General features: G+C 43.4%; 1 protein-coding gene across 2 annotated transcripts in view; it reads right to left on the bottom strand.

Annotated features, from left to right (window-relative positions):
* Nucleotides 1–20,679, bottom strand: part of ANXA3 (annexin A3) — a 74,216-nt gene that overhangs the window by 38,336 nt on the left and 15,201 nt on the right. For both annotated transcript variants that reach the window (XM_060417650.1, XM_015096575.3), the window contains exon 3: nt 7,407–7,494. In XM_060417650.1, the coding sequence (XP_060273633.1) occupies nt 7,407–7,494 (88 nt within the window). The remainder of the gene's footprint in view (nt 1–7,406; nt 7,495–20,679) is intronic.

Below are 20,679 nucleotides of genomic sequence, written 5' to 3'. Positions count from 1 at the left end.
ATCCAGACATCAGACAGAGGAAGAACAACAAGGATCATGCCGCTTTTGAAGTAGGTTTTCTTTCATCCTTGTGAGGTTCAGTCACTGTCATTTCACCTTCTATCTTTCTCTTATCTCCATATTTGGTATACAAAGCCATTTTTTTTTTCTCTAGAAAACAGGAACTGATGCTAACTGAGAACCTACCACACACTAGGCACCTTTTATTAATTGTCATAGTTAATACCGTCCAGGGCAGTAGGTATGATTAAACTGTTCTAAAGATAAAGATGTAAAAACTTAGGAAACGCACCTCATTTGCCAAAGTCATGAGGCTTTTAAATGGCACAGCAAGAATCTGAGCCTTAATCCAAACCTTTTAGCCCAAAACATGTGTGTCTATGTCCACTGGTCCATACATGTCTCAGGCATTTCAGACCCATATACTTAACTACCTGTTTTAAGTACAAGTAAAGGGCTGATGTTCAAGCTGGATTTAGAAAAGGCAGAGGAACCGGAGATCAAATTGCCAACATCCGCTGGACCACTGAAAAAGCGAGAGTTCCAGAAAAACATCTACTTCTGCCTTATTGACTATGCCAAAGCCTTTGACTGTGTGGATCACAACAAACTGTGGAAAATTCTGAAAGAGATGGGAATACCAGACCACCTGATTTGCCTCCTGAGAAATTTGTATGCAGGTCAAGAAGCAACAGCTACAACTGGACATGGAACAACAGACTGGTTCCAAATAGGGGAAGGAGTATGTCAAGGCTGTATATTGTCACCCTGCTTATTTAACTTATATGCAGAGTACATCAGGAGAACGCAATGGCACCCCACTCCAGTACTCTTGCCTGGAAAATCCCATAGGCAGAGGAGCCTAGTAGGCTGCAGTCTGTGGGGTCCCAAAGAGTCAGACAGGACTGAACAACTTCACTTTCACTTTTCACTTTCATGCATTGGAGAAGGAAATGGCAACCCACTCCAGTGTTCTTGCCTGGAGAATCCCAGGGACAGGGGAGCCTGGTGGGCTGCCATCTATGGGGTCGCACAGAGTCAGACACGACTGAAGCGACTTAGCAGCAGGAGCAGCAGCAGCAGCAGCAGAGTACATCATGAGAAATGCTGGACTGGATGAAGCAGAAGCTGGAATCAACACTGCTGGCAGAAATATCAATAACCTTAGATATGCAGATGATACCACACTTATGGCAGAAAGTGAAGAACTAAAGAGCCTCTTGATGAAAGTGAAAGAGAGAGTGGAAAAGTTGGCTTAAAACTCAACATTCAGAAAACTAAGATCATGGCATCTGGTCCCATCACTTCAAGGCAAATAGAGGGGGAAACAGTGGAAACAGTGACAGACTTTATTTTGGGGGGCTCCAAAATCACTGCAGATGGTGACTGCAGCCATAAAATTAAAAGATGCTTACTCCTTGGAAGAAAATCTATGACAAACCTAGACAGCATATTAAAAAGCAGAGACATTACTTTGCCAACAAAGGTCTGTTTAGTCAAAGCTTTTGTTTTTCCAGTGGTCATGTATGGATGTGAGAGTTGGAGTATAAAGAAAGCTGACCCAAGAATTGATGCTTTTGAACTGTGGTGTTGGAGAAGACTCTTGAGAGTCCTTTGGATAGCAAGGAGATCCAACCAGTCCATCCTAAAGGAAATCAGTCCTGAATATTCTTTGGAAAGACTGATGTTGAAGCTGAAACTCCAATACTTTGGCCCCGTGATACGAAGAACTGACTCACTGGAAAAGACCCTGATGCTGGGAAAGATTGAAGGCAGGAGGAGAAGGGGACAACAGAGGATGAGATGGTTGGATGGCATCACTGACTTGATGGACATGAATTTGAGGAGGCTCCGGGAGTTGGTGATGGACAGGGAGGCCTGGCATGCTGAAGTCCATAGAGTCGCAGAGTCAGACACGACTGAGCGAATGAAGTGAACTGAAAGAGTTAATGCGTGTCTGGCATGAAAATGACCTCTACATCACCATTTTCTTAGTAATTAAGTATCAAGATATTGTTGGAAGTGGTGTCTACCTACTCCTTTGTGGTAGAGGACTACCCCTGGGTTGGGGCCTGTGAGTCGGCTAGAATGGTATAAAAGATCAGTTGGAACTCAAGGCTCATCTTCCTCATGTTGCGTGATCCACACACGCCTTGGTCCCATTTGTCCACAGCAGTGGTGCCATGGACCATTCACTCTACGTGAATGATGGGGCAAAAGAAAGTGTATGTGACTAGCTGCTGGGCCTGCCAGTGAAAGAGGCTGCCCCAGTGGATCTCTGGTCTTGTATTCTCTGTGTAGTTAAGGAAACAGAGTGAGGTTAAATCTTCATTGTGCTCTGTGAATCTGATTATCAACTCAGACCTGTCATGGCATCTGGACCGATGCATGACTGAGCACCTAACTACAAGTATCTCAAACTCAGCTGCTCCAGGGTGCATTCATTCTATTTGGATTCTATCTGCATTCATTCCACTGGATTTTATTCCATTCTGTTCTGCTTCCTCTCTAACTCATCTTTCATTCTGTGTTCCCGAGTCAATGATACCAATACAGATACAGTCATCCAAGCAAAGATTCTCAAGTCATCCTATACTCCTTTCTCTTCCCTACTCTTTACGTTGTAGCAATCAACTGAATCTCTTGAATTTGTCCTCTTTTCTGCTACTGTGCATTCACCATATTTTACCTGGAAACTTCAGTAGCCTCCTAACTTGATCCCATTATAATTCATACTGTAGAGTTCTGCCTAAGTAAATTTTTTAAACACATCATATCAATGATGATTTTTTAAACAGATCATATCAATTCCTTGATAGAAATCCTAAAGATTCTCTGTAATCTTCAGGGTGAAGCTTAAGCTCCTTAGCTTGTGTACCAGTTTCTTTGGACCTAGCTTGGGCTTCCCTTGTAGCTTAGTTGGTAAAGAATCTGCCTATGATGCAGGAGCCTGGGTTTGATTTCTGAGTTGGGAAGATCCCCTGGAGAAGGAAATGGCAATCCACTCAAGTATTCTTGCCTGGAGAATCCCATGGACTGTAGCCTGCCAGGCTCCTCTGTCCATGGGGTCTCAAGAGTCGGACACGACTTAGTGACTAAACCGCCACCACCAGCTCTTGCTTCATGTCTCTGTTCTAATTTCCCACCTCCTTCTCTGCTTCTCTATACCTTATGCCCCAAGACATCACACGTAGGTTGTACATCAGGCAATCTCTCCTCTCTTATTTCTGCAAATGCTCAAGACCAGAAATTAAACCAAGGCCCCATGGTTCAGAGGCTGGATCTCACACGTCCCTAAGGCAAATGCCACCTCGACACCTGGTTTTACAAAGGAAAACCTCCTGAGAGTGGGTCTGCAAACCTGTGAAGAAACATAATGTAAAGGAAGAAAGACAACAGAGAGAATTTAAAGGATTAAATTTAAAGGATTAAATTAATGCATTCAGTTTGACAATAGCCTCATGGAAAAGTCTATTCAACACTGTGTGGAAATAGGGAAACAAGAGGTAGATAAAGAAATAACTTTCATTTAAAAACAGAAAAAAAAAAAACTAAACAGGCAGAAATACTATAATATTAAACTGATATAAAACCTGAATAATATAATTCATGAAACTTGACAAACTGACCCCAAAATTTATAGGAGAGGGCAAGGAGCCAAGAAGAAAAACTCCCGGTTTACTAGAAACTAGTGTCACTATAAAATAATAATAGTAGTTATGACAATATTGTATAAAGAAGGGGAGAGGCAAATAGACCAATGGAATGTAACAGAGAGCAGAAAAATAGCAAAGCTTATGAGACAGTGGTGGCATTACAAATCAGTGTGGAAAGGATGAACTCTTCAATCGATTGCACTGGGACAATTGCATAGCCACATAAAATCAAATTAGATTTAAATGCCATTCACAAGCATTTACTCCAGGCAGATTAAAGATCTCAATGTGAAAAATAAGACTGTAAAATCTGGGGGAGAAAATACAGCAGGGTATCTTTATGTGCTCACCACAGAAAAGACAGTAAGTATAAGTTATTACAAAAAATATTGGTAAAGTTAATTTCACCAAAATTTAAAACTTCTATTCGATTAAAGTTACTGTAGGCAAGTGAAAAGGAAATCACATTTGGAGAAAAGATGTTTTCATGGCTTGTAATTAAAAAAAAATGTTTCATACCCAGAATTTATTTTAAAAAATAAATTAAAAAGCTATTTCTTGCCAAGCCAAAGAACACAACCCAACTGAAAAAATGGATAAAAGGTATGGAGGAGTAATTCATGGGAAAGGAAGCCAATAAACAAGAAAGGATGCTTAATTGCATCAGTAATGAGGGATAAGAGAGAGGAAGGAAATAGAATGAGGTACAATTTTAGACCCACTCTACTGGATGACCATAGCAAGTATGGATGAGACTACTGGGCAAGAGGAAGTCTTATACATTGCTGGTGCTGCGTGTGTGTTCAGTCGCTCAGTTGTGTCTGACTCTTTGAGACTCCGTGGACTGTAGCCCACCAGGATGCTCTGTCCATGGGATTTTCCAGGCAAGAATACCGGAGTGGGTTGCCATTTCCTTCTGCAGGGGATCTTCCTGACCCAGGATGGATGGAACCTGTGTCTCTTACATTGGCCGGCGGATTCTTTACTGTTGTGCCACCTGGGAAACCATATTGCTGGTAGGAATGCTAATTTGTAAAGTCATTTGAGAGAGCAGTTTGGCAAAATTTCTAGTAAATTTATATTCTAGAGAGATGCTAGCAAACATTCACAGAAGATATAAGCACGACTATTCAGTGCAGTACTTTTATACTGTAATAGAAAAGAATTGTGGGCAATTTAAAAGTTCCATCACTATTTCCATCTTATGACATAGTAATTCAATAGACTACTCTGCAGTTAAAATTAATGAACCAGAGCTAAACATATCAACATGGATAAATCTCAAAAACATAATGTTAAGGGATAAAAAATAAGTTGCAGAAGAATACCTCCAGTAGGATTTCCATTTATACTGTTTGAGCCCATGCAAAACAACATGTACACACATACGGAGTACAGAATTAAAAGTTTCATGGAAATATATTTCTAATTGAGAATGTTGTTTATCTCTAGAGAATAGGGTGGGAATGAGATCCAGACAGAATCAGAAGGGACTGTATCTGTAATGATTCATGGTGATAATGATGATGACTGTTGAGAGCAGTGATGGTCATGGCAGTGTTTGAAACTGAAAGTGTTAGTTGCTCAGTCAGTGTCCCGCATCGACAGGCAGGTTCTTCACCACTAGCGCCACCCGGGAAGCCCATGGTAGTGTTTAGAAGGAAATAAACATGGCAAAAGTTTTCATTCCAATCCCAAAGAAAGGCAATGCCAAAGAATGCTCAAACTACTGCACAACTGCACTCATCTCACATGCTAGTAAAGTTATGCTCAAAATTCCCCAAGCCAGGCTTCAGCAATACGTGAGCCGTGAACTTCCAGATGTTCAAGCTGGTTTTAGAAAAGGCAGAGGAACCAGAGATCAAACTGCCAACATCTGCTGGATCATAGAAAAAGCAAGAGAGCTTCAGAAAAACATCTATATTTCTTCTTTAGTGGCTATGCCAAAGCCTTTGACTGTGTGGATCACAATAAACTGTGGAAAGTTCTGAAAGAGATGGGAATACCAGACCACCTGACCTGCCTCTTGAGAAACCTATATGCAGGTCAGGAAGCAGAAGTTAGAACTGGACATGGAACAACAGACTGGTTCCAAACAGGAAAAGGAGTACGTCAAGCCTGTATATGGTCACCGTGCTTATTTAACTTCTATGCAGAGTACATCATGAGAGACGCTGGGCTGGAAGAAGCACAAGCTGGAATCAAGCTTGCTGGGAGAAATATCAATAACCTCAGATATGCAGATGACACCACCCTTATGGCAGAAAGTGAAGAGGAACTAAAAAGCCTCTTGATGAAAGTGAAAGTGGAGAGTGAAAAAGTTGGCTTAAAGCTCAATATTCAGAAAACAAAGATCATGGCATCTGGTCCCATCACTTAATGGCAAATAGATGGGGAAACGGTGGAAACAGTGTCAGACTTTATTTTGGGGGGCTCAAAAATCACTGCAGATGGTGACTGCAGCCATGAAATTAAAAGATGCTTACTCCTTGGAAGAAAAGTTATGACCAACCTAGATAGCATATTGAAAAGCAGAGATATTACTTTGCCGACTAAGGTCCATCTAGTCAAGGCTATGGTTTTTCCTGTGGTCATGCATGGATGTGAGAGTTGGACTGTGAAGAAGGCTGAGCGCCGAAGAATTGATGCTTTTGAACTGTGGTGTTGGAGAAGACTCTTGAGAGTCCCTTGGACTACAAGGAGATCCAAGTAGTCCATTCTGAAGGAGATCAGCCCTGGGATTTCTTTTGGAAGGACTGATGCTAAAGCTGAAACTCCAGTACTTTGGCCACCTCATGCGAAGAGTTGACTCATTGGAAAAGAGTTGACTCTGATGCTGGAAGGGATTAGGGGCAGGAGGAGAAGGGGACGACAGAGGATGAGATGGCTGGATGGCATCACTGACTCGATGGGCATGAGTCTGAGTGAACTCCAGGAGTTGGTGATGGACAGGGAGGCCTGGTGTGCTGTGATTCATGGGGCTGCAAAGAGTCGGACACGACTGAGCGACTGAACTGAACTGAAACATGGCAAATATTAAGACTGGATAAAACTGGGTTCCTGGGCTTCCCCACTGGTCCAGCGGCTAAGAATCCGCCTTGCAGTGCCACGGTCACTGGTTCAATCCTTGGTTTGGGAAGATCCCACATGTCGTAGGAAAACATGCCCCACAACTACTAAAGCCCGTGTGCCCTAGAGCCCATGCTCCACAACAAGAGAAGCCACTGTAATGAGAAGCCCTCCCACTGCAACCAGAGAGTAGCCCTGGCTCGCCACAACTAGAGAAAGCCAGTGCGCAGCAGTGAAGACCCAGCACAGCCGTAGATAAAAATAAATAAATAGAAACTTAAATACCTCTTACAGGTCATGCCTATGCCCACTGACACTCTCCTGGTGTTGTGAAAGCACGGTACCCTGGAAGAAACCTGGTATTTCAATCATGGGTTTGAATCCCAGCTCTGCCACTCGCGTGTGACCCTAGGAAAATGACTCACTACCTCTGAGCTGCAGTTCCCCCATCTGTAAACTAAAGAGAATAAAAGTCTCCACCTCATATGATTGTCGTGGAAAACACACACACACACATAGACTGGGTACCCTACACTTTTCCTCTTCACAAGTTTTTAAAGTGCCTTACAGTTTCTCTAATTAAGTAAAAAAGGCAACTTGGGCAACCTGAACCTATGCACTTTTAGCTTTAATTCCTGATCTGCTTCAACAGTAAGAAAGAAATTGTAAAGCATTACTCACCAATTCCTCTGATGGCCTTACGAATCGCTTCAGCATCCACCGATGGGTTAAAGCCAGAATGATCTCTTATTGTCCCTCGCTTTCCAACCTAGAAAGAAATAACCGACAGTCCCACCAGTTCAAAGTGACATCTTTACTTATATTACATATGCATACTCCCATATGCCTACTGGAACCACATAACAAACCCATAATTTGCACACCTTATCATCACTTCAGGGGTAGTTCAAGACTCTCCTGGCTTAGATATGCAGGCAACATGACAACTACCCCATATAAAAGGCCTCTCCTTTTCTGGGTAACAAATTGAAAGTATAAAACATTTGTTCCCTAGAGCAATGAATTATGTCAATTGTGGTAACTCTGAAGAATATTTGCTTAAAAGCTGCATCTTCATGAAAGCGATGAGAAAGCAGGAATTTTCCTGCATCCTCTGTTTTCATGGGATTATACAAAGCTCTTCACTGCATCTCACGTAGAAGTAATTGCGGCTCACAGGCCTCAAGATGTTTTAATTAATGTTGACCATCCTCCCTGGGGAACCCTCCCCACAGGATCCATAAATGAAAACCCCATTAGGACTGTCTGTTCTTAAGCTTTGTTTAATGGAAATACAATTGTGGCGAATAAATTCTCTTCTCAAGGCTCCACTGACAGGTCTTCAGGAACAGCATGGAAATGAAAACATGCCACAATACTAATTTTAAGCACATAATTTAAAATTTTTTCAGTAAGCTGGGAAAGACTATTCTATAGAAGGAATAAAAGTTATTAAAATTGCTTAAGAGAAATTGAGAAAAATCCAAGTCATACTTCTATGGCATTTCTTAAATCTCTGAATAAAAACTTGTCTATAATAGTACTGCTTTCTTTCTAAACTGATCTTCCCATCCTATTACTGAGTAACACTGGCTCTGTTGTCTTATGTTATGATGTTTCATTTAGCATCTCCTGAAGTGTTTAGTATTTTCATGAAAGGACATTATCTTGTCATATGAATGTAAATGGAAAATTGATGTCCTGACAGTAAAAAATGATAGTCTGCTGATTCACTAGATTTGATTAATTTGTTTCAATACAATCCAACATCATTTTACCTTAAGGTGTCCAAAATAGAGTTTTGATACTAAAAAAGTAAGTACAGGACTTCCCTGGTGGTACAGAGGATAAGAATCTGCCAACCAATGCAGGGGACACAGGTTGGATCCTGATCCGGAAAGATTCCACATGCTATGGAGCGACTAAGCCCCTGGGCCACAACCACTGATCTTGCATTCTAGAGCCTACGGGCCACAACTATTGAAGCTTGTGAGCCTAGAGCCTGTGCTCCACAACAAGGGAAGCCACTGCAGTGAGAAGCCTGAGCACTGTCACCAGAGAAAGCCCACACAGCAATGAAGACCCAGGGCAGTCAAATAAATAAATAAATAAATAAATTTTTGGAAAGTGATTATACCAAGTTAGAAACTAGTCACGAATGTACCTGATCTAAACCACCTGCAAGGAATCAGTCACTTCAACATAATCTTTGGAGAATTCTCTTTCTTGAAGACTTAGTAAATATTTTACGGATTAACACACAGCCAATTGACTTCATTTCAGTTCTAGTCCTTTGTGAACTTTTGTGTTTATCTTATCTGTCCACCTTTCCTGTGTGGCATTTTAGAAGAACCATCACAATACTGGAGCTTTTGAGTGCTTTGTGACTGGCACTATGCCAGGCATTTTTAAAATCCACTAACTATATAACCTGTATAATGGTCCCAATGAGTAAGAATGACCCATGTCACATATGAGAGACCAAGAATTAAGAAGATTGGCGATAATGAGAACCTACTGTGTAGCTCAGGGAACTCTACTCAGTGCTCTGGGGTGACCTATTAACAAATGGGAAGGAAATCCAGAAAAGAGGGGATATAGGTATGTATATGGGGCTTCCTTGGTGGCTCAGAAAGTCCACCGGCAATGCAGGAGACACGGGTTCCATCTCTAGGTCGGGAAGATCCCCTGGAGAAAGGAATGCCAGCCCACTCCAGTATTCTTGTCTGGAGAATTCCATGGACAGAGAAGCCTGGCTGGCTACAGTCCATGAAGTTGCAAAAAGTCGGGCACGGCTGAGCAACTAACACTTTCACTTTCACTTTTCATGTTTATATATGGCTGTTTCACTTTGCTGTACAGGAGAAAGTAACACAACATTGTAAAGCAATATACTCCAATCAAGATTAATATAAAAAATAAATTTAAAAAGAAACAGCCAAATTGGGGCGGTGGGGGGAGTGGAGAAGATTGGAGAATTTGCTCAAGTCCACATAGCTAGTTAAGCAGCAGAATCTGAACCTGAAATCTGTCTTGACCATTGCAGCCCTTTCCTTGTCTATCTTAAAATGCAGTCTCTGCACCACCTGGGCTGATTCTTCTGTGAAATAAAATTCATTTTATGGCAAGACAAGTAAAATTTACACATAAAAATTTCTCTGCCCTTTGGCGTCCTCTCTCCCCAACACTGCACTATGTAAATTCATTACGCACAGAACAGACCTTGCCCATTGGCAGGAATACCTGCTCAGCCATAAAGAGCAACATTCTCCCAATACCAAACAGGACAGCTTCTTAAAGATAACATTCTTCTCCTTGATCTTGGAAGAGGTCATGGTGACGCAACACTTTGTACCTGCCAATGTGACTGTGTGAACTGTCAATAATACGTCATTTAAGGAACAGCTCTCTGTTTCAAAAAACTTAACCTACCGGTGCTTTGACTTCTAGTGGGCAGAACAGTCCTTGAAGCTTTCTGAGAGCCTCTTCCCAGATCATAATCCTCAATCTGGCTTGAATAAAACTTTCTACTTCTTTCACAGATTGACTGATTAATTTTTCATTGATTAAAATGCATATGACCAGGCCCTACTCTAGACAGATGAAATAATGGTCCTGAGAAATGAGGTGTTAGACACTTCATGGTTTAGAAGCTTGAGAGTCCCTTGGACAACAAGGAGATTAAACCAGTCAATTCTAAAGGAAATCAATTCTGAATATTCACTGCAGGGATTGATGCTGAAGCTGAAGCTCCAACACTTTGGCCACCTGATGCAAAGAACTGACTCACTGGAAAAGACCCTGATGCTGGGAAAGACTGACGGCAGGAGGAGAAGGGGATGACAGAGGATGAGACGGTTGGATGGCATCATTGACTCAATGGACATGAGTCTGAGCAAACTCCAGGAGATGGTGAAGGACAGGGAAGCTTGGTGTGCTTCAGTTCATGGGGTCCGAAAGAGTTGGATACGACTGAGTGACTGAACAGCAACTGGTGCTTCTGTGTCCGGGAGATACTCACATGGTTGCTTTTGAATAAAAAGACAAAATTCAGTCAGACTCTAATTGTCCATGAATTATGAAAACTCAGGGTTTTCATTCTAGCTGTGACCTTTTCACTGCCCTCTACCAACGCATGAAAATATGTTGAAATTCCAATGTACAAACGAAGGATGAAATTCCCAATCCATTATGCATCTTGCTACTCTTGTAAGAATTTAAGGGGAAGAAACTAATTTAATTAAAAGGAAAAAAGTACACACACACACACATCAGCATGACAAACGACATGGTAATTCTGAAATGGAATCTTAGTGAAATCTTTCAAACTGCTTCAGTCATTTAAATGAGCAGTTTACCCACGTGACAGAGCTTCTTGCCCCAAACACTCAGAAATAAATACACGACTTATGAAAAAACATCTTACAGTAAAAGAAGTTAATGGACTCTTAAATTAATGCATGTCAGGCAAGGAACAAAGTGCTTCACAGACATCTTTAAGTTTTCCGATGACCTTAAGGGGAGGAGGGAGAAGGCTGTACCATTTCCATTTAAAAACAGAAGAAGAAAACTGGATCTCAGAGAGATTATTTGCTTGATATAATTCTGCTCTCTGCTACTAAGGACAGACCCAGAATTTGAACCCACTTCCTGGTGACTAAATCGCCCTGAGGTCTCCACCACATTTGAAAGCCTTAGGACATTCCATATTAATGGTCCTCAAAGTGCAGTTCCTGGATCAGCAGCATCAGCCTTGCCTGGGAACTTAGTAGAAATGCAAATTCTCAGGCCCCACCCCCATCTTACTGAATCAACAACTCTGGTGCGAAGATTCAGGGTCCACGTTTTTCACAAGCCCTCCAGAGGACTTTAATGCTCTAACTTGCTTGAGAATCACTGCCCTATTTTGTTCTTAGTTGCCCAGAAAACCAAAACAAAATCGAGCAAACAATTCATAGATTCTTTTATGGGCGTGGAAGAAGAATTTGATGATGAGCTCACTGTTTCAGGAATGTTGGCATTTTTACAACCAAACAAAACTGCTTCCATTGCCTGCCCCACGGCAGGCGTAATTCTTTGACATTTAAATTATTAATCAATACTTAGCTTATTTCCACAAACCCTACTACCCTAACAAAGTGTCAGTGCTAGCGCAGGACATCACATAAATACATGGCAAAGTCTTTTTATTTTTAGTCAAGATTGATCAGATTTTCATCCATTTTCCTTTAACGCATTTTTTTCCCCTCAAACTTGACCGTCAGATGCCCCCAAAGGGAACATGATCCTGAATCCAGTTGGAAAATAAATTTACAGCAAGGAATGTCTAAATAAAGGGAGGAAATAACAGCTCTTAACATTACTAACAATTGCTGCTACTCACAATTTGCTAAGCACGTTTCCTGCATTAGCTCATTCAGCCCTCACAGTAAACTGATAAGGCAGATAGAATATCAATAAATCCCATCTGCAGATGAAGACAAAGCTGTTGTCCAAGTTCACAAAACTGGCAAGTGGTCAGTCTTTGCTCCTAATGCTAGATGCATCTACTTCATGCCTACTTAGTTTTCCATGATGCTCTAAAACTCTCCTTCCCATGTCGGTCATAGCACCTGACATCTTGAAGCCACTGGCCTGCCAAGCCAGTCCTGGGGAGCTGTCTGCTACTACGCTTGAGAGACGCCAGACTGTCCTTAACTCAGGAAAGTCAGTCGTATCTATTTCTTCATGAAAAGGCACTGCGTTTGCAAGAAGTCAAACTTTTATACTCAGAAAAATGGGTGAAAAAGAAAATCAGAGGGTGCCAATCCTCTCGACAGGGAGCAAACATATTTAAAGCCCAATGCTCCACAGCAAGAATAGCAGCTGCTGCAGGTACATTTTGAAAGTGAGGCAAAGCCAGAGCCCCATCACTTCATAAAGCCCTGGAAAGGCCATGTCCCAGAGTTAAGCCTTCATATCAAAGCCTCTTATAAGCCTCTAGGACTTGGGAACTCTCAAAGAGCCAGGGAGAAATGGTCACTCTCTGCCCAATGTTGAAAGAGTCTGCTGGGTCATGAGGGTTTAGAATAAAAGCAACAATGAAGTAGACTAAAAAATTAACAAAAGCAATCAAAACTTTAAAAATGTAAAACCTCTCATTCAATTTTCCAGGGAAAAGTGCTTTTCAAAAACAAAGAAACTTAACAGTTAAAGGCCCTGGAATGGACTTGCGACTGCTGGTCCAGTGGTAAAGAATCCACCTGCCAATGCAGGAGACATGGGTTTGATCCCCGGTCCGGGAAGATCCCACATACCTTGGAGCAACTAAGCCTGTGCGCCACAACTATTAAGCCTGTGCTCTGGAGCCCGGGAGCTGAAACTACTGAAGCCCGCTTGCCCTAGAGCCCATGCTCCACAAGAGAAAGCACCACAATGAGAAACCCGCACCCTGCACTAGAGAGAAGCCCAAGCTCACTGCTACTGGAGAAAAGTGCTCGAATCTATGTATTTGAGTGCCAACACATTGATGCTTTTGAATTATGGTGCTGGAGAAGACTCGAGAGTCTCTTGGACTGCAAGGAGATCAAATCAGTCAATCCTAAAGGAAATCAATGCCAAATATTCACTGGAGGACTGATGCTGAAGCTGAAGCTCCAATACTCTGGCCACCTGATGTGAAGAGCCGACTCACTGGAAAAGACCCTGATGAAAAAATGAGGGTGTGAGGAGAAGAGGGTGACAGGGGATGAGATGGTTGGATGGCATCACTGACTCAATGGACATGAGTTTGCGCAAGCTCCGGGAGATGGTGAAGGACCTGGCATGCTGCAGTCTATGGGGGTCACAGAGTTGGACATGAGTTAGCAACTGAACAACAACATTTGTTTATTTGGCTGAGCTGGGTGTTAGTCATGGCATGTGAGATAGTCAATCTTTATTGCGGCACGTGGGATGTTTTGGAGGCATGCAAACTCTTAGCTGAGACATGAGGGATCTAGCTCCTCGACCAGGGATAGAACCAGGGCCCCCTGCACTGGGAGCATGGAGCCCCAGCCACTGGGCCACCAGGGAAGTCCCAAGGCTTCCATTATGGCTTTGTTTGCAGCACATCCAAGATGTTCAAGGGAAGAGTTTGCATTCCTTCCTGTGATCGCTCAAATGAGAAAATAGCCACACATGCCAGCTTTTCTTGTTCTGATTTCATCGGGGGAGTCCCAGAGACAGAGCATTGGAATGTGATAACAAAGGAAGGTGCTGACCTGGAGAAGAAAGATGAATGTGATTCAGAAATTTGGGAAGATGGGGACAAACAAGCAATTTGTGTTAGTTGCTCAGTCATGTCTGAATCTTCGTGACCCCGTGGATTGCAGCACACCAGGCTCCTGTCCTCCATCATCTCCTGGACTTTGCTCAAACCCATGTCCATTGAGTCAGTGATGCCATTTAACCATCTCATCCTCTGTCGCCCCCTTCTCCTGTCTTCAATCTTTCCCAGCATCAGGGGCTTTCTAATGAGTTGGCTCTTCGAATCTGGTGGCCACAGTATTGGAGCTTCATCAGTCCTTCTAATGAATATTCAGGATTGATTTCCTTTAGGATTGACTGGTTTGATCTCTCTGCAGTCCAAGGGATTCTCAGGAGTCTTCTCCAACATCATAGTTCAAAAGCATCAATTTTGGAGTTCAGCCTTCTGTATGGTCCAACTCTCACATCCATACATGACTACTAGAAAAACCATAGTTTTGACTAGATGGACCTTTGGTGGCAAAAACATCTCTGCTTTTTAATATGCTGTCTAGGTTTGTCATAGCTTTTCTTCCAAGGAGCAAGCGTCTTTTAATTTCGTGGCTGCAGTCATCATCTGCAGTGATTTTGGAACCCAAGAATATAAAGGCTGTCACTGTTTCCATGGTTTCCCCATCTATCTGTTAGTAGACAGAAGCAAAACAGTGACATCCCAAGGTGAGGACTTTCTCCGAGGTCTACCCTAGACAGCTGGCTGCCTGATAAAGTTGCTTCCTTCAAATATCGATACCCCAGAAATCAAAGTGATCACCATATGCTGGGAGATTTGGAAGATGTCAGGACTACGTAAGTGTTTCTTTAGGCACCAGGTCTTTCATGCCTGGTGCACCTGGGATGTTTCCAGTGATTCTACTGTATCTTCCTTCCTGTCTCTCCACGCACTCAGCATTTCTCTGTCAAAGGCAGCAAACCCAGCTGTCTGGATTGAGCTTGAACCATTGCACCCCTGAAAAGACTGCATCAAGATAAACTTCTTTCTCAGCATCATTTTCGTTACTTGTTTGTGACAGCTTATACATAAGCTGGAATCATCTTCTTTTGAGTCTTCTATCCCCAGTGTCTGAGGATTAATTTTTTAGACCACAATCAAAATCAGGAGCTTTACTTAGCTAAGACTTCACAATCAAATGCTCTTCTTGGTCAAGGACCACAAAAAGTTGAAGACTCTTCTGGTCAAACCCTCAGCTCTGTGCATATCTAACCATCTTACGGGGGAGATGCCTCCACCTAAGGGACTGCCACTGTAACTGTGAAAGATATAGGGAACTTGACTCACTGCAGTGAGAAATCTGGCAACATCTACATCTTTTAAGGAAGTCCTTGGCTGCAGAATGGTGACTGCCTTGGCAGATTTGGAGGAGTATAGTGGTGACACCCACTCACCTCCCACTTCACTTCTATGGCAATGAGAATCCATGGGACTAAGATCAGAGACATTTACCGCTCATAGCATTCTGGGAAGAATGTTTCTTACACTGATGGCCAAGGTCATTAATGTCCACATGATATGATGTTAAAATGCATTATTTTATGAGTTTTGTACGAGTATGTTTGGAAATTGACATGAAGGGAATGGCAACCCACTCCAGTATTCTTGCCTGGAGAATCCCAGGGACGGAGGAGCCTGTTGAGTGCCGTCTATGGGGTCACACAGAGTCAGACACGACTGATGCGACTTAGCAGCAGCAGCAGCAGCAATGCAAAGCAAACCTTTGTTGTTGTTTAGTTGCCCAGTTGTGTCCAACTCTTTTGCGACCCCATGGATTGGGATTTTCCAGGCAATACTGGAGTGGGTTGCCATTTTGTTCTCCAGAGCATCTTCCTGACCCAAGGGACCAAACTTTCATCTCCTGCTGCTTCTACTGGGTTGCAGGCAAATTCTTTACCACTGAGCCACTGGGGAAAAAGCAAGCATAGACAACGGCAACGCCAACAGTTCTTGCGGGGACTACTGGGAGTCTTGTGGCCCATGAGGGCCCCTGAATTGATAAAAAAGAGAGTTTCTATGCTCCCCCAAATCTTGTCACTTCACGGGAGTTTTCTTATTGCTCTTCCACCTCAGAGTTTTACATCTGCTATTCCCTCTGCCTGGATGCTGTTCCCCCAAATATCCTCCCAGTCCACTCTCTGGCTCCAGGTTGACTTCTGCTCACGTACCTGAGCAGAAAATAATGCACCCCATCACTCTCACGCCCTACCTCAGCTCTTCTCCAGAGCAGTTAAAACTGCCTTTATATACTACACACTTATTTTTTATTTACTAGCTGTCTTCTCTAGTAAAATCAGAGGCAGACTTCTCTTATGGCCCAGTGGTAAAGAATTCACCTGCAATGCAAGAGACACAAGTTTGATCCTTGGTCTGGGAAGATCCCACAAGCCACGGAGCAACTAAGCCTGTGTGCCACGACTACCGAGCCCAGGCTCCCTACAGTCCGCGCCTCACCACAGGAGAGGCCACCACAGGGAGGAGCCCGTGCAGTGCCAACTAAAGAGCAGCCCCCACTCGCCACAGCTGGAGAAAGCCCGTGCGCAGCAACGAAGATCCAGCCCAGCCCAATATAGGTAAATAAATAAGACACAGGGGACGTAAAAGGCTTAAAAATGTTTGCTGGTTAATAAAACAAAAAATCATTAAAAAAAAAAGTGAAAGGCATGTACGCTCCATGGCTTTTTTATTTCTCTTTCCCTGCTGGATCTGCAGAGGTTAAAAGTGTCTGGCACATAGTAGATGCTTAGCAAGTATCTGTTGCATGAATCAATGAAAGTGAAAGTGTTAGTTTCTCAGTAGTGTTGCACTCTTTGCAATCCCTTGGACGTGTAGCCCACCAGGCTCTTCTGTCCAGGGAAGGCTCCAGGCAAGAATACTGGAGTGGGTTCTCATGCCCTTTGAGTACAAAATGCTTTCTACCAGAGTTTTCAGAGCTCCGCGCCGTATCTCAAAAATCTGACAAATGCACTCTTCACCGTTTGTAAATCCTGTTCACATGGGACTGTCACTACTCTTATTTAAACATGACTCCAGGATCTAGGTGAGGCATTTAATCAAACACAAATAGTTGAAAATGAAGGGAGCAAAGATCTGAGAATGGAGGAAGGGGTAGACGTGAGAATTTTCTGCCCTTTTGACTTATTTTCTTCATTCATGTGAGACGTCTGTTATTAATCTTATTGCTTAATACTTATGCTTTCTAACTGCTTTGCATCTGCCAAGAAAGACATTCAAGAGAATCACATCTCCGCTTCTCCCCTTCACATTCCTTGCTCTCAATATAAAACTTGCTCATTGCCTCTTCACCTCTGATTTAAAGGCTTCTTCAATGGCTACACGTTAGACTGGCAAATTACACTTTTTACTATGATAAAATATAAAAGAGGCACCCTCCCTCCTTGGTGGTTAAGCTTGGGTCAAGGAGTGGCAAAGAACAGCCCTTTAATGTTCATTCCACTCATTCCCAAGAAGCCTCTCCCTTCTCACTCAGATAATACAGTATTTCTTTGCAGGCTTTGTCCTAAAACAAAGCTCTAAATGTTTTGATTTGAAATCCATGTCTAACCTGTTTTTCATTAACTACCTGCAGAAGACCATCTGTGTTACTGAGTGTCAATATTTACCTAAAGAAGTTTCGGGAAACATGGTTTGATACATACACCAGACAGAAAGTTGCAATCATGTTGAAAGTACCTACTCAGGCAGGATGGCTGTACTGCCTGAGATGTGAGAAGTCCGTTTCCATAAAAACAGTTAGAAAGCTAGATCATCCAGCCCTGAGATGAAGTAAACAATAGGGACACCAGAGAAGAAATTCAGCACACACACGTGTGTGTAACACAGGTGTTCTCCTTTCACCCGGTTTCAGTTTGCACGGTCAGGAAGAGCAAACACACAGGGAAGAAAGGTCTAGTTGTATGTAAGTCCCCACGAAAGCAAGAAATATGAAATCGGATGGGGCTCTTATGAATCCTTTGTGTGTGTGCTCAGTCACGTCCGACTCTTTGGGACCACATGGACTACAGCCTGCCAGGCTCCTCTGTCCATAGCATTTTCCTGGCAAGAGTACAGGAGCGGGTTGCCATTTCCTCCTCCAGGAGATCTTCCTGACCCAGGGATCGAACTCGTGTCTCCTGTGTCCTCTGCCTGGCAGGCAGATTCTTTACCATGGAGCTATTGGGGAAGCCCGTGAATCCTTTGCACCCAGGACCAAAAATGTCCAAATGCCCAGGGCTGATGTTATCCATGGGGTGGAATTTAAAGCACTGCCTTCCCCAAATGCCCTCCACACTAGCACACTGTACCTTTCCTGGGAGCTCTACCATTATTGTCTTTTCCTAACAGTCAAGGCTATGGTTTTTCCAGTGGTCATGTATGGATGTGAGAGTCGGACTGTGAAGAAAGCTGAGTGCTTGAAGAATTGATGCTTTTGAGCTGTGGTGTTGGAGAAGACTCTGGAGAGTCCCTTGGACTGCAAGGAGATCCAACCAGTCCATCCTAAAGGAGATCAGTCCTGGGTGTTCATTGAAGGACTGATGCTAAAGCTGAAACTCCAATACTTTGGCCACCTCATTCGAAGAGCTGACTCATTGGAAAAGACCCTGATGCTTGGAGGGATTGTGGGCAGGAGGAGAAGGGGACGACAGAGGATGAGATGGCTGGATGGCATCACCGACTCGATGGACATGAGTTTGAGTGAACTCTGGGAGTTGGTGATGGACAGGGAGGCCTGGCGAGCTGCAATTCATGGGGTGGCAAAGAGTCAGACACAACTGAGCGACTGAACCAACCTGAACTAAGAGTTACACACTGGGAACATTGTATCTTCCTCTGTCAAACTGCAACAATCTTGTTCCCAGGAAAAACAGGAAGGGTGGGGTGGGAAGGGAAGCTGTGCTCTCTAACTCACTATGGACACATAGGATGGGTTAGCTTCTCCTACCAGCAAGTTTCCACTTTAGATAGACGTTCCCCAACCTTTCCACCATGAAGCATCCCTTTTTGAATTTCTTCTCCATGGACCCCATGTTTTGAGTGATTCTGCCTGCCAATCTGGGGCTATTATAAAACATTAACTCACTTCCTCCAGTCTTATCTGTGATTAAAGATATGACTTCCAATCAGAGCTTCTGATCAGCTTAAGATAACCAGTGCCATTTCCATAAAAATGGCAGGAATACGTTTACAGGAATATGATGTTTTAGACACTTCACTCATCCTCGATGTATATATATATGGTTTGGTAAACATATAGCTGATGTTTGTCCTGGATTCCAGCCACAGAGCTTGAAAACCACTGAGGGACTTCCCTGGTAGTCGAGGTTGGGAATCTACCCTGCCAATGCTGGGAACCTGGGTTTGATCCCAGCTCCGGGAAGATTACACATGCCGAGTGGCAACCAAACTCATGTGCTGCAACTACAGAAACCTGTGTGTCCTAGAGCCGGTACTCTGCAACGAGAAGCCACCACAGTGAGGAGCCTGCAGCGCACTGCAACAAAGAGCAGCCCAGGCTCGCCACGAAGGCCCAGCACAGCCAAAAAATCAATCAATTAATAAATAATTTAAAATCCATTGGGATTTCCTGAGTGATGGGAGTGTCTTTGCTGTGCTACTGAGGTGACTCAAGGCAGGCCCCAAGATACTGAAACATCAGCCTGGTCATGTGATTAGAAGGTTGGCACTTTGGGAGGGGAAGGAGACTGGAGACCAAGTTCAGTTGTGGCCACTGATTTAATCAATCCTGGCTATGCAATGAAACTCCAGTGAAAGCTCTGGACGTCAAGGCTCAGAGGTGCTGGTGAACCCACCGATGTGCAGGGAAGGTGAGGGGCCCAGACTCCATGGGAAGAGGTGAGGAAGCTCTGCATCCAGAGCCCTCCCAGACTTTGCTCTATGTGTAGGTTTTACAGTAAAATTGCAGTCCGAAATACACTTTCAGTGAATTCTGTGAGGTGTTCTAGAGAATTACTGAACAGGGTCATGGACACCCTCTAATGTGTAGCCCCTGGGTCAGAACAGCAAGTGGCTCAGAGACTTGCAGCTCCTGTCTGAAGTCAGAACAGAGCTCTTAAACCTGAGGCATGTGTGCTTAGCCATGTCTGACTCTTTGTGATCTCATGGACTGTAGCCCGCCAGGCTCTTCTGTCCATGGGATTCTCCAGGCAAGAATACTGGAGTGAGTTGCCATGCCCTCCTCCAGGGGATCTTCCCAACCCAGGGATCGAACCTGCATCTCTTCGGTCTCTTGCATAGTGGGTTCTTTACCACTAGCGCCACCTGACTCATCCAAAGGGTAGTTAAACCATGAAAGCAGCAAGTACCTAGTTCAATGGACTCTACTGTAGACTATCCAGCCATGACCCCAGTTCTCCTTTTCATGACTAAGTGGTTAAAAGGCAAACTCTTGAATATGACCATGAGCCGATTACTTTGTCTCTTGCTACGTCTGTTTCCTCCTCTGTAAAAGGAGTATAATAATAGTACGTATATCCTCTAAGCTTTGAAAGCATTAGATCAGTTTATGTGAAGCCTGAACCTGGCATGTAGTGGGTACTCAGTGGATGTTGTAATCATTATCATTTCAGTATAGTAATTTTTTTCTAAAAACATATTCCTTGATAACTAATATCCCTGCCGCTGTTCTAGTAAGGAAGATTCTGCCTGTTCCCTGGACCT

The sequence above is a fragment of the Ovis aries genome, chromosome 6 (assembly GCF_016772045.2).
Source record: "Ovis aries strain OAR_USU_Benz2616 breed Rambouillet chromosome 6, ARS-UI_Ramb_v3.0, whole genome shotgun sequence".
In the NCBI taxonomy this organism is placed as follows: domain Eukaryota; kingdom Metazoa; phylum Chordata; class Mammalia; order Artiodactyla; family Bovidae; genus Ovis; species Ovis aries.
The sequence above is the reverse complement of the archived record's forward strand: the minus strand, read 5'-3'. Positions and strand labels throughout refer to the sequence as shown.